General features: G+C 34.8%; 2 protein-coding genes and 1 long non-coding RNA gene across 3 annotated transcripts in view; 1 reads left to right on the top strand and 2 right to left on the bottom strand.

Moving 5' to 3' along the window:
• The first annotated feature begins 5,104 nt into the window (after positions 1-5,104).
• Positions 5,105-6,306, top strand: LOC119836286. Its single transcript, XR_005288085.1, has 2 exons — positions 5,105-5,260; positions 5,838-6,306. It is a non-coding gene; the product is annotated as an uncharacterized LOC119836286 (long non-coding RNA).
• LOC119836285 (gustatory receptor for sugar taste 43a-like) lies at positions 6,094-8,007 on the bottom strand. The gene is made up of 3 exons (XM_038361578.1): positions 7,920-8,007; positions 7,350-7,459; positions 6,094-6,504 (listed from the first exon to the last, which is right to left on the bottom strand). The coding sequence occupies exons 1-3, from the start codon at positions 7,990-7,992 to the stop codon at positions 6,271-6,273; spliced, it is 417 nt and encodes a 138-aa protein (XP_038217506.1). The 5' UTR covers positions 7,993-8,007; the 3' UTR covers positions 6,094-6,270.
• Positions 8,008-9,315: 1,308 nt separating this feature from the next.
• LOC119836174 (BRCA1-associated protein) overlaps positions 9,316-13,949 on the bottom strand; it is a 9,504-nt gene continuing 4,870 nt past the window's right edge. The window contains exons 12-13 of the mRNA XM_038361431.1: positions 9,882-9,985; positions 9,316-9,545 (exon numbers count right to left, since the gene is read on the bottom strand). Coding sequence (XP_038217359.1) covers positions 9,316-9,545; positions 9,882-9,985 — 334 coding nt within the window. The remainder of the gene's footprint in view (positions 9,546-9,881; positions 9,986-13,949) is intronic.

A 13,949-nucleotide genomic window follows, 5' to 3' on the forward strand; every position in this document is an offset into this window, starting at 1 on the left:
CCCGATATTCCTACGGGCAACTCACTGACATCTGTAAGAAATTAATTGAAGCGCCCAAAAATGTGACATTCGAATTTTTTGGACTGCCTGAAGTGTGACAAAAATTGATGAGAACGAAAATTTTACAGTGAGTTTTATATGACTGGATAAACAAAGCTCAGAATAGAGAGCGTTGCGAATCTTGGGAGGCCTTTACCCGTGATGGGTTCTGGAAATACAAAAGTAACCGAAATTGTTTTAAATCATAAATATTAGTAAATAATTTATAAGCATAAACCTCTATATGACGTTTATATCGAGTTAAAAACAATTTCTATTTTGTATTTATATTTTCTAGAAATAAAAGGCTTTTTATTTTCTTCATTTTATTTATTTACCAGCAAATTACAAGTCTATCTATTAAAATACCATTTATAAATTCTACAACAACGACTTGAAAAAAAACAGCTCTACTTAAATATATGAGACCTTTTCTGACCGTCTGGGCTTTTATACACACGAGTACCCTGACTGAAATGAATTCTACTCACGCTAAGTCTAGCTCTCAATCTGTCGGTACTCATTCAGTGAGTTCAAATAATTTTATACGAAAATAATGTCATACTCCTCATAGAAGCGTATCCCATAAATATACGGTTCTACTAGTTCGGCTGGGCCTTCATCGCTATAATATTCTGCATACCACTCTTCCAATCCTTCCACTGGAAAAAACTTTCTTATATAAAAAACGGGGTTAGCGGAATAAACAGTTTGTTAGTAGAACACAAACTTCATTCTTATGTAAGTACTTAAATAAGAGACTCTATGCGTCCCTACACAAATTGTTTCGACGCAACAGGTGTACGCACAAAATGACCTAATGAAACTTGCAATCACGATGAAACAGGCGGTTTGGATAGTTGAAGTATGTTCAAATACGTAGTCAGTAACGAATCCTAAAAATATTTATGTAACACAAACCTTGTGCGCCAACAGACATACTGTGAAGTGCAACTAGCAGCAAGAACGACATCAAGAGCTTACGACAGACAGACATGTCGCCACAAATGCTGCGTACGACTCGCGCTTGGGCGTGTTATACTTAGTTTCAAGATATTAATTTTAATTACTAAAAGATAAGAGTGAGCGAAAGGCAGAGAAGATCGTTACCGTCAATGATATATATGTATTACGTAAATTCTTACTTATGTGTTTAACTGCATTATTTTCCGTTATTTTATTTATTTGTTCAAATCTCTATTGTGAGAGTCGAGCATGCTTTGGCACGAATTGGGCCAGCTCGCACCGGGGAAGTACCTCTTCCTTTCCTCACCCGTCCCAGTCCATTCCTGCTTTCCAGACGTCAATCCTTTCCTTTTCCTTTACACCTTGCGGGCAGCACATACCTCTGCGAATGTTCATGAGCGGTGGTGATCGCTTACCATCAGGCGAACCACCAGCTCAGTTGCATGCTATGACATAAAAAAAAACAAAAAAGGTGTGTGTGCGATTCACACATGATAGAAGTGAAACTTCAGTAAATCGACAAAAGAATGAATAAAATAGTATGTATATTTCTGTCTCATTCTTTGCCGGCTTCATTCTACACATTTTTGTATTTGTGTCTCTTACCTGTCGTTTTTCCGTTGCATCAGGTTTGAAATCACAACGATTCTAAAGAAGTTTCACTTCAAAAACAAAAAACATTAACGTCAACAGCCTTCAATGTGTTTATATTTAAAAGCAGTAGTTGATGACTGATGTGTAATGATTGATGCGAGCTGCGGCAATACGAATCCCTAGGGGTCCGAATTCCTAAGCATGCGCAAAAGCGACTGCTTTTTTCATTATGATTGTCTCTCCACGGCACAGAACAATAATATTCTACAAATCATTACCGTCCAAACGTATCGGGTATTATTAATATATATCAAAACAGTAAACTAACAATTAATTCCTTTTTTACGGGAACTACTTTGGTTAAAACCTTTGTATCTTTGTGCGGAAAATTTCAACACCAATGTGGTAAAAATCTAATATACTCTTAAATGGGATGAAGTTATTTGATTATTTCTTTGGTATGATTACCATTTAAAAGTGTGTGTGATACTTTTAAAACATCAAAATAATATAAACCTGAATAGTTTCAATTGTTTATTTGTTTGAACCTGTGGTTTGAACGCACTCATGTCAGGAGCTACTGGGCCAATTAAAAAAGTTGATAATGTCTTATTTCAATTATAAAAAATCCGTGAAAGAAAGGTATCTTACGTCTTTCATAGACACAGAACAGAGCGTCAATCTCTTGAAATAGAATTATTCCAACTCACGCAAACTACTAACAGTACAATTAGTAATAAAATGTTTTCATTAATTCATTTTTATTTAAGTTTCTATTAAATAGTGTACATTTGTAGATACAAATAGCAATATTTTGTTACAGATAAGCACTACTATTTGCGTGGAAGATTTTCCGTATAGATATGTTGTGTCTGAAAATGATTTAAAAATCCCTGAAACGGCACTTTAGGTTCTTTAACTTCCTCAACTTCCGTCTCTTCTTCAGCATATTCTGGTTCTTCTTCGACCTGCTCGACTTTCTCAACTTCCTCGACTTCCTCTTCTCCACCTTGTGGGCCTTCTTCTTCTATCTCTTCAACTCCTGAAAGGAGTAGCATTCACAATTTAAGTCATAAGAACATCGAACGATAAGAAGCAAAATTTTCAAAACTAATTTTCTTTAATTTTTCGCAACCCCACTACCTGAAAATATAAGTATGTAGTATTTTCTTTTGTTTGATTTATACGAGTAATGTACTTGTATCTATTATTATAAAAATTCTTATTATTACTTCTAGTGATTTAACAACGACACACATAGAATTGTGACCAGTTGGCGACAAAGCTGGAAATGCGTCCGTGCTAGAAAAGCGACTTTAAAAAAGAAATTACGACTGGAAAACCATGCCAGCCACTCATAGATAACGTGGATAAAGCCGAATCCGGATAAAAACAAAATAAAATACAGCATAATATGAGACTTCACTACCCGGGCGGGACAAATAGCGGAGCAGATAGCCTATGCATAGACTCCTTTGCAAAAAAAAATTAAATAAAAACGGGCACCCAAACCTTGCTATACCTATGGAAATCTTAAGAATCAGAGTTTTATTTTGAACTAGCTGCGCCCCGCGGTTTCACCCGCGTAAGTCCGTATCCCGTTGGAATATCGGGATAAAAAATTGCCTATATGTTATTCCAGTTGTCCAGCTATCTACGTACCAATTTCATTGCAATCGGTTCATTAGTTTTTGCGTGAAAGAGTAACAAACATCCATACATCCATACTTACAAACTTTCACGTTTATAATATTAGTAGGATAGGTGACCACATTCGATATATTTTTTTTATTTCATTGTTTATAACTTCTAGTAGATGAAAAAGAAAGTCAATTGAAGTTACGTTATTTTTTTGTCAAAATTAGCATGTTCCTAAAACTCAAAATAAAACAAATTAAAATCGTTTTAAAAAACTGATCGAACGTTTTCTTTAATCTGTAAATAATATTATTTTATTGCATCAAATTCCTTTTTACAACTGTTTAAACTAAAAGTACTCAAATAAATCAAAAGTGCCCTTTTTGTAAAAGAGTTTATTTGAATTTTTCCATTCATCATTTAAAAATTTATAATCATTTTACTGCTAGCAATAAAATAAAAAATTGAAACAAAATGACTTGCTTAATATAGGAGTAATAGACAAACCTTTCCTGGCAGCAATGTAAGTCGTAAATACAACCATTACCATGAAGGATATCAAAACTCTGCGAGACATTTCGCCAGGAATATTGCGATCGGCTCGCGGCAGCTCAACGAATGCGCTGAGGGAGGACGTTATGACATGAATTATTTTTTCACATAAAAAAGAAGTGAAAAGTGGCTGGTTACAATTACCATTTTACGATAAGTATTTTTACAGTAAAACTATTTTTACTTAATTACCTACGTCATTTTCGAAAAAATGATACCTAGTTTTCAATTTGCGAATTTTAACGCGTTGATAATTCGTAATTTTTTCTAATGACCGTGATGGTTGTTTATCTCATAATTAGCCAGTTATTGCAACATAAAGCAAATGTAAATCCGTACTAAATATAGGTATATATCACGTAAGATAAGAAAATAATCTACGCGTCTACCAGTATAAGAAACCCATCCAAAGTGAAAGGCTCATTAAGACATCCAATTCCATAATTTATCTTATATAAAATACTGATTTAATGATCTAATTATACACAACCCTAAAAAACGAGATCTTTTGGAAATTATATTTTGAAAATAAATCATATTATCCACTGTAACTTAACAAGCTTATGTACCTGTACATATTATTTTATTTCATAATGCTTAATGTATCAGGTTGCTATAACAACAGTTGATTATTGTAACTTCTTTATCATCTGTCTTCGTCTGACGTGAATCATCATTATAAGAGTTAAAACCGAAATATAGAAGACGTAGGTGTCGAATCATAATTATTAATTCTCGAAAAAAAGCAACAAAACAAAATTTTTAATTTCGTATTGACTAATAAAATTATTTACATTAGTGTATATGGGTACATTTAAAAAATATACAAACCCATTGGCAAAAGCAAGTATTTCTATTCAGCTCAAGTTTTGTTCCGAAGCGTAAGCTACATCACTGCCAATTATCATCAAAATCCGTTCAGTGTTGTGTGTGAAAATGTAACAAATATCGGAACTTTCTTATAAACATTCTCGTTTAATATATTAATAGGATTGGACACAAGCATCCTGTATGTTTAAAATAAGTGCTTGTATTTTATACGAACACCAATTATACCACTTCAGTATCATCAGAAGTGTTATGATGATATAAATTACGATTATTTTTATTCTACTTAAAAAAGATATATCAACAGTTTGCACTTTAAGTTATACTTAAAGATCTCCAATTAACTCAGCTATACCATTAAAATATTAATAATCTTTCTACGTTACCTAAAGTTTTGCAGCATCCGCCGGAAAAACTCGTGATGTTTTTTTAGAAGTGCTGATAATTATAACCGGCCGTTTTTTTCAGTTATTCTTATCTATCCAGTAATTACTTAAGTGGTTCCTCTTATATTTAAGCGAAGCTCGCCCGCCCTCATCGCATTCAGCGAGTCGATTGCAATATTTTTGCGAAATGTCTCGTAAACTCTTAACATCGTTTCTGTTGTTGGGAACACTGAATTTTATGTTGGTTGCCGTTGCAGGTATGGTTTTTTATTATTCACGATTTTTTATCATTGATTATGAAATCAGGTCTCGTACCACCAACTTTTGGTCTCGTATCCGCAATTCTAAAAATTAAATCCTTACAGCGCGTTTATACTTCTCTAACCCCTTCAATAGCCTGGATCCTGGCTGTCTTGAGGCTGGAGGATTTTTATTGTGAAGAAGCGGTTCTCCCTGCCCTCGCAAAGGAATTATCTGTCCATAAAAACATCCTTTGTGCTTAAAAAAACTTAAAAATTCGATCGAGCCCTTATCTATTATTTCTTTTTATTTATATAGATTTAGTGAAACTATATAATATGTGTTATCTGTACTACGACGTTTCAGATAGGTTTTCTCTTCACTTAAAATAATCATGAAAATCGGTCCAAAAGTTAAGAAGTAACAAACACAAAAAAATAGTGTCGAATATCTTCTCCTGCCTCGAATGTTAACCTCGTATATTTTGTTAAGTCGGTAGAAAACAATGCTTTTATATATTAAAGTATAGATTATGTGACAGCGCAACAGCGCCGCGGCAAGCTCCCAATACCCTAATAAAATTTATGTTTTCAGCTGTTGTAGGTGGATCATCGCAGTCTCCTACACAGAGCGAAGTGGACAGTTCAATCGAAAATGCTTTCAATGAGGTACTGAACAAAGGTTCGGAATACTTGTCGGGTCTGATAAACAGTGGATCGAGTTAGCCTGGGAGCCATTTAATTGGAGCCAGTTCTACCAAGTTATTATCATAAAAAAACATAATATTATCTTAGTCAAGTTTAAATTTTCAAATTATATGTGAAGTTTCGTTTTAAATAAAACAAATAATGCTTGTTAATTCCTCTTTCTATTATCTATAAAAGTTCATCGCTAGCTTTAAATTGTAAAATAATGACGAGGTAAGTGGTAACCGCTCCCAGCATCTGGAAAATGTAAAAACGTCATAACTTATACAGCTGCGTTATCAATCGGCATTAGGGAATCGCGTGTTTAACATTGTATAAACTTAAGCGAGTGATAAAATTAAACAGTAATGTATTAGAAAAGGCGTTTTATTTTGTCCTTGCGTAATGTGTAAACAAACCGAGACTACGAGGGGGCGGCCGAGCACGCACACGCCCAGAGGCGCGACCACGGGCTGGTTCAGCGTGAGCACCCGGTAGAACACTTGCAGGGCCCGACTGAGCGCCGCGTCCGACCTGCGCACGAGCCGACTCACCAGCTCTCGCGTCGTGTCCATCTCGAAACAAGGAATACATAATATAATTTTTTAAATAGGTCCAGTGGTTTTTACGTGAAAACGTTACAAACGTATCCTAATAAAAAAGTTTCCTCTTTATAATGATTAATTATTAGTGTAGACTCCCCGCACTGGCTACGCACGGGTGCAGTTATGCATAATAATTATATTAGAGGAAAATCAACATGTATTAATATACATGTTGATTTTCCTCTAAAATCAATACATCTATTAAAACGCATATGAAAAACAGTTGCGTGGATTTAAATATGTAAGCATGCATAGACATTAGGCAGAGACAGCGGGAGCGACTTTGCCTTATACTGTGTGACTCATATTACTCAGTATATATATATTTTTTTTTTCTTCATCTTTTTCCTTTATGTATATTGGTATGTATATAATTATGTGTGTGTGTATTTGCATTTTTAACTTTCGTTTGCACCTTTTATAATGCTATTGCTATGCTCCTTCTACATTCCAAATCTTTCTCTTTCTTTTTTCCCTTTTTTCTTCAAACTTTTCCTAAACCCACAGGTTGCCTGGAAGACATCGCTTCTTAGCGATAAGGCCGCCTATTTGTACCGCGTTTTATTTATTTTGAATATTTATTGTTTTTATTTTGTTTTTGTGTGTGCAATAAAGTGTTTTATTATTATTATTATTATATCGCTCAATTGAATTTGAATATAAGTAAAATTCCTCATTTGTCCATAATGTAAAAAGTTATTTTCTTGAAGGTTGTTCGAGAAAACCATGCCTCTTTATAATGCCAATAAATCTTACCTACGCTATAAATCAAAGAAATGTCACTATTTACATAATTGTAGGCAAACGGAAGGTACCTCTAATTGCATCTGATGGCAGGGCTCCACAATGAGCACCACATTGCAGGCGTGGAAACAGAACCACGACACCTGTATCGCTATGAAATATATACTGCTGGTTTCAGCATCTGCGGAAGGTTTTAGGCAACTGTTTTTATTACTATAATTCTTCTTCTGTTACGTATCTATTGATAAAAAAGATTCATATGCTCGGCATTATAAACATAGATGTCCTCATATTTATTAAATTTTTAAAAAGTTTCAGTTAATTACAAATATCATTTTAAGAATTCACTAGAAGGTAATTTATAAGTCGATATTAAACATTATTTATTTCCCGTGAAAACACATAAAATTCCTACAGTGGTTCTTAAATATTTGAGTGAAAACTAGACCAATACTATTTTGGGCTAATCTAGCACACGTTTACTTCTTCACAGACACACACCGACTGTCATACTACAATTTAATGTTATCTTATTAAATCCTAATTCAACTGTATAATCCTTATTTTCTCTGCCAAAAAGTTTTCACATACACTTCTATTTTGTTTATAAGTAAGTATATAGATTTCATAAGAAAACTAACACATAGTAATCAAGTTGTACGGAGTTATGATGGCATGTAGGAAGAAGGACTGCAGTAGCACCAGCAACACCATTCCGTGGCTCTGTTCCAATTTGCGCAGTAATTCACAAATCGATTCGTAAGCGAAGATCAGCTTGCGAATCGTTCTAGAATCTTCTAGGCCGAAATTATCTTCAGATTCTGAAAATATATACATACGTACAAATTTTATTAAACCAGCGAACTTGTGCCCACTACGTTAGACATCAAAGCATTTTGTAATTTTGTTATTTCACATATATAAGTATGCGAGGGCGATAAATTGATCTATTAAGGATTCAAAAAAAAAAAAAAAATACCATCGAGCAAAGTTCGGTCTCCCAGACCGTAACCGTAACCGTACTTAAGTAGGTACTGTTAATTATATCTGGTGTAACAATTTTCTAAAATGTTTTAGTAATTATCGAGATTGTCTCTTATAAACAAATGTATGAATTTTATTTTATTCTTTGCAATATTATTTTTAAGTAGTGCAGTATTTATGAAATGGGGATGGAAACATTATGTATGGAGAACGGCAGTCGCACGATAACGTGTAACGCACGCTATTGAAGCCTCAGGCGCAAAGCAGGGTAACTAAAATAATAACAAAACATATATTTACCACACTCCATAAGTAAAGGAATCGACGTGTAATTGAAAGTTTTTGTTTGAGTAAACATAAAATTGTTGACCGTTACACCTCTATCTGTACGTTTTTGTTTCTCTAAAAAAATAGCATAGCATTATGTATTAAACCTATTTTGAAATGCGTGGTCAAAGACAACAATAATTGTTAACACTTTACCCAGAGCTCGCAGCAGATCTTTGAGTTTACAGTTAAGATCGGTCAAAGCAAGTCGCACATGAGACAAGATCAGTAAAAACTGAAATCCCAATAGTATTTCAATGTAGTACTCGAAGTAGAAGAATGAGAATATATATAATATAAACACTAAAATTATAAGATAACTAAGTTAATATGTTAAGTATTGTTAATGTATAACAAATAAGTTAATAATTATGTGTAATTCACACATTCAAGAGTTACCGTTCTTATTAAGCTGTACAGCAGTGTGTGTGTAAAATGCGACGTCACTTAAACTTAGAATACACAAGCAGGTTACAAACACCCAAAAGACTTTTAAATAAAGTGATCCTTCTAATGAGTTGTTCTGACTGTGACCAAGATGATTTCTGATCTGAAAGCAAAATCCTTTATTATTAAAGCATTACCATGGTCTGGTCGCGATCTCTCGTCCTTACCCTTACCGTGAGGACGTCTGAAACACTAAGCCAAAAATAAATCCACCCCAGCAAAAGAATTTCTAGAAATATTTCGGTTTCATGTGAGTAAGCGTCAAAGCTTAGAACAGTCTTATGATGTCTGTGTCAAATAACTATAGTATTGTACTACCTTATGAATCTTATGCAAAATATCAATGAAGCAAGTGCAACGTGCGGGCGCGCCCACGCAGCCGACCACGGACAGCGCGGACACCACGCACAGGTTCAATACCCAGCAGACGGTCTCTGTGAGCGTATTGGCGCGCAGAGATATGCGCGGCTCCGAGATATCCACCGAGAACCCAGTGAGGATTATCACATCTACAACGAAATAAAAGGAGTCATGTTTGGCAATCTTAACCACCACTCAGACAAATTAGATCAAAAATTGTAACCTAATCGAAACTTTATTCACATCCATTTCTTTATTCTAAAAGATTTTTAACAAGAATACTTATCGTCATATAAAAACTATCACGACCAGTTCGGTAAGCCGTTCCTATTATAAAATCAGAAGAATCGGTAGGTAACTCTGGACACCCTCTACATAATTCTGAAACCTATGGATTGCTGTCTCTCGAATTACGTCCATTTGGCGAGTATATATGATCATATAACATACATTTAATCGATTAATAAGTAAGTAATTGAACTTACTTAGTCCGATGATAAATGTTAAGCTATAAATAAAAATGGGTTTGGAGACCCTCACGCCGCTGGGCCCGAAGCTGATTGGGGCAACGCCAGCGACGCGAGACATTCTCAGAACAAGAAGCAGGGTTCCAGCGCATATAGAATTCTCGTTGCTTTTCATTATTTTGTTTTTTTTTATCAAGCGAGCAAGCAGTTCGTCTAAAATTTAAAATTACGAGAGATTGACTATCCAATATCATTCGTATCAATGCGAGTAACTGAGCATTAGTCATGTAAAATAAACATTTATGTTTATGTAACGTTTATGTATCCTTTACATTGTTAATTTGTATTTATATAAGGGCATGTGCGAACAAACACCCGTTCTCAATGCTTTATTATATTAATTTATATCGCAATGTCTAGTAATAAGTTATTGTTCATAGTTTTTATGATTTTTCATTACTATAAAGATGCTTCTATTAGTTTATCTAAGCCATTTCACACAAAACCATTTGTTATCGTGATGAAAACATTTTGCATAAATCTAAGAGATAGGCATATAACATTTTATTGTTGTTAATATAGAAATCAATCAAATCAAATCAAAATACAATGTAAATTAAAAGAGCTTACGATTTATATTTTAAATAATCTCTTAAAAAAAGTGGCGGAAGTAATACTTCTTTTAAATATCATAAAGAATATATAATTTTGGGCCGCATCGTTGATGAGCAACCTAATATTGCGTGACCCTACTAGTAAGTTTGTTGTTTGTAAAAATAGATTTATCAATCAGACTCGCCGTCACGTCAACGTGATTTATATCGATAAATAAATACCTTAAAAAAATAGTATATTACATATTTTGGTGAATATTATTTTTTTCCTCGAAAATTTATCGAAATAACGGAATGTAGGCACTTTTATTGCTACTGAATTGATAAAACTATAAGAAAGAAAGAAACATTTATTCGACTCCAATTTTCAAATTATTTATAAACATATATAAATAATTAGAGAAAAAAATGTACATATATATCCTAGAATGGCCAGTTTACAAAAGGAGGAACGGGTATCATAATTGCTGTCGTCCCCCATCCATGTTAGTTTATCATATAGATATTTAGGTGCTTTTGTCAGAACTACTCCAAAAAGAAGTGACGCAAGGTGTAAACCGCCTACGATTTTCCATTTTCACGCACCCAGCTGAGCACTGAACACGCTGTATCGCATTTTACTACGGCATAATAACCTAGGTCAGTACATAACGTCGGCATAATTACACTTTGAGAGTACTAGACTACAGGCCCATATAGAAAAATTACGGGTCATTTGAACCACCAGGTGACCTATCTAGAACGATATAAGAGCATAATATACACACCGTTTCAGTTCAGTTAGACGTCATATTGATTTTATCATATTATCAATTGTTCTCTTCAAAAATATGTTAATGCCGTACTGTATCAGATGGCCATTAAGTACCCTTAAAATTGTAGCATCACTTCCATCACTCTAAAAGACTCTGCATAAATATGTACGGCATCATTTTTTCCTAATTTATCTATGTTAATACTATTTAAAACAAGGGATAAAATGTAGAAAACTGCTATATTTCATTAAACTATGATATTTAAACTTTTGCAATAATTTGCAAAATTTCAGTTTTTGCATTTCTCTATCATTTTTTTTAGAACGGTTTCTTTTGAACGGCAATACTATATAACAATTGTATTTTATAATATCATGTTAAAACAAAAGTTCCCGTACAGGATCAAATGATTTTACAGCTCTATAAATCAAGAAAACGATGAAATTAAGATGATTATTGATATGCATTCAAAGGAACAATCATTTTTTGACGGCATTACTTTTAATAGTACTTTTGAGTGCTAGATAATGTTTTGGAACCGAAGCCGTACTTTTTCAAATCACCCCCTGGACTACGGAAAGAGAGGGGATTGCATTGCGACTATTTTCTCCCCTTGTCGCATGATTTTTGTACGGCGTTGCGGAATAATGGATTAGAAGCAGTATTGAAATAGTATGACGCAGATGCCGTACAAAATCAAATGACCAAATTTACCCCGGTAATTGTCAGTAAATAAAAAATAAATCCGACTTTGTGACGCACCATTTTTTTACGGCACTGCGCGTTTTCTTATTATTTTGAATGGATCTATCGGTGGTAAGAATGCCGTACAAAAATATGTGACCAAAATGTACTCACTCTACCTGTACTTTCGAATTCTCACCTGCACTCAGTTGGACAGCTTACAAGTGACGGCATAGTGCTGAATCTTATTATTTTATGCTCTTATATCGTTCTAGATAGGTCACCTGGTGGTTCAAATGACCCGTAATTTTTTCTATATGGGCCTGTAGTCTATACCAAACTCTCACAGAGACTTTTAACGGATTCTTACATCGACAAGAAACAAGCTATTATTAAAAAATTAGCTTTAGTTGTATTTACGTTTCATCAAACATTACTCCCAAGTTGCGACCCTCGTTGACGCGTTCTATTGAAGTATTTTCAACGGTAACAATCGGATTCTCACACTCAATGTCCTACGAAACATATTATGAGTGCCCAAAATCATACATTTTTTTTTATCCTTATTAAACACCAGTGAGTTCTCACGAGACCAAGCTGAAATGCGATCTAGATCGCTGTTAAGTTTTGCGGTTGGTGCTGCTGCCTGTGTAGGACCGAAAGAGATGTACGATTGTATGTCATCAACATTTAAATGTGGGAGTCGAGCATGCTTCGGCACGAATTGGGCCAGCTCGCACCGGGGACGTACCACACCCCCACAGAAAACCGGCGTGTAATAATAGCCTGCTATTGTGTTTCGTACGGTGAGTGGGGGAGCCGGAGACCTATTTCCTTCTTCTAGCCCTTCCCAGTCCATTCCTTTTTTCCTTTCATCAATCCTTTCCTTATCCCTTATCCCTTTAAAGCAGGCAGCGCATTCTCAGAGGTCTGAGCTTTTGCGAATGTCCATGGGCGATGGTGATCGGTTACCATCAGGCGAACCACCAGCTCAGTTGCCCGCTATGACATAAAAAAAGCATGATACTTACAGTCAAATATATCAGCACTATAAAGAATAAACAATAATGAACCGAGTTTAGATCCTTGCGGTACACCCGTCGTGACCGTTGTACATTGTGAAAACTACTATAAATATTATTTATCCATACTACAAATTTATAAAATCGGAGCGTCTGTTTGTCATATCAAAATAACATAACACTTTTTATAAAATGCATAAGGATTTAGTGCATGGTATTTGTCTCAAACATATATTTTAGAATTTTTGTCTGTGTAGTGTTTCGGCTAATCTCTGGAAACTGGATCCGTGAAACCACGGGGCGCTACGCAAGTGTGAAAGAAAAATATGTTGCACGCTCTGGGAAGTGCTTGTATGCTAGTAAAATTGTGTTCACAACCTTAATGCATCATAATAAATATGCTTTTTTTGAGGAAATAAATAGAAAACAATTTCGCTCACAACATTTATTACTTTAAATAATAGACGTAGTACAATACAATAGAAATATCTTATTTAATTTATCACAGAAAAGTGTTTACTCCTCCTTATTACTAATATTTAAGGTTGCAATATAGTTGGTAGTTAAACATTACAGTGCGTGATTGAGTAAAGAAAACTATGTAGTCTATTTCACAGATTTGTATGTACCCAATAAAGCTATAGATTTTCAAAACTACCCACTAATACACAATCAATCTGCATTTTTATATTTATTTTTAGAAAGTCGAAATATAAGTCAGTAAAATGTATTTTGGTCATAGTATTTTTTCTAAGTACCATAATATAAATCGACCGATCACATACACACGGAGCATAGCGTGATTGCGTGTTTTTACATTGCTTGTATCTCCGGTAATAAAACACGCACAGGCCAACAAAAATATGATATATAGAAAATGTACCCACGCGCAACATGCGCAAACACGCGGCGACAGTTACCAGCGCGGGGGATCGCGGCGCGGGGGTCGCGGCGCGAGGGTGCGGCGCGGGGGAGCGGCGCGGGAGTGCGGCGCGAGGGAGCGGCGGGGGA

The sequence above is a fragment of the Zerene cesonia genome, chromosome 23 (assembly GCF_012273895.1).
Source record: "Zerene cesonia ecotype Mississippi chromosome 23, Zerene_cesonia_1.1, whole genome shotgun sequence".
Lineage (NCBI taxonomy): Eukaryota > Metazoa > Arthropoda > Insecta > Lepidoptera > Pieridae > Zerene > Zerene cesonia.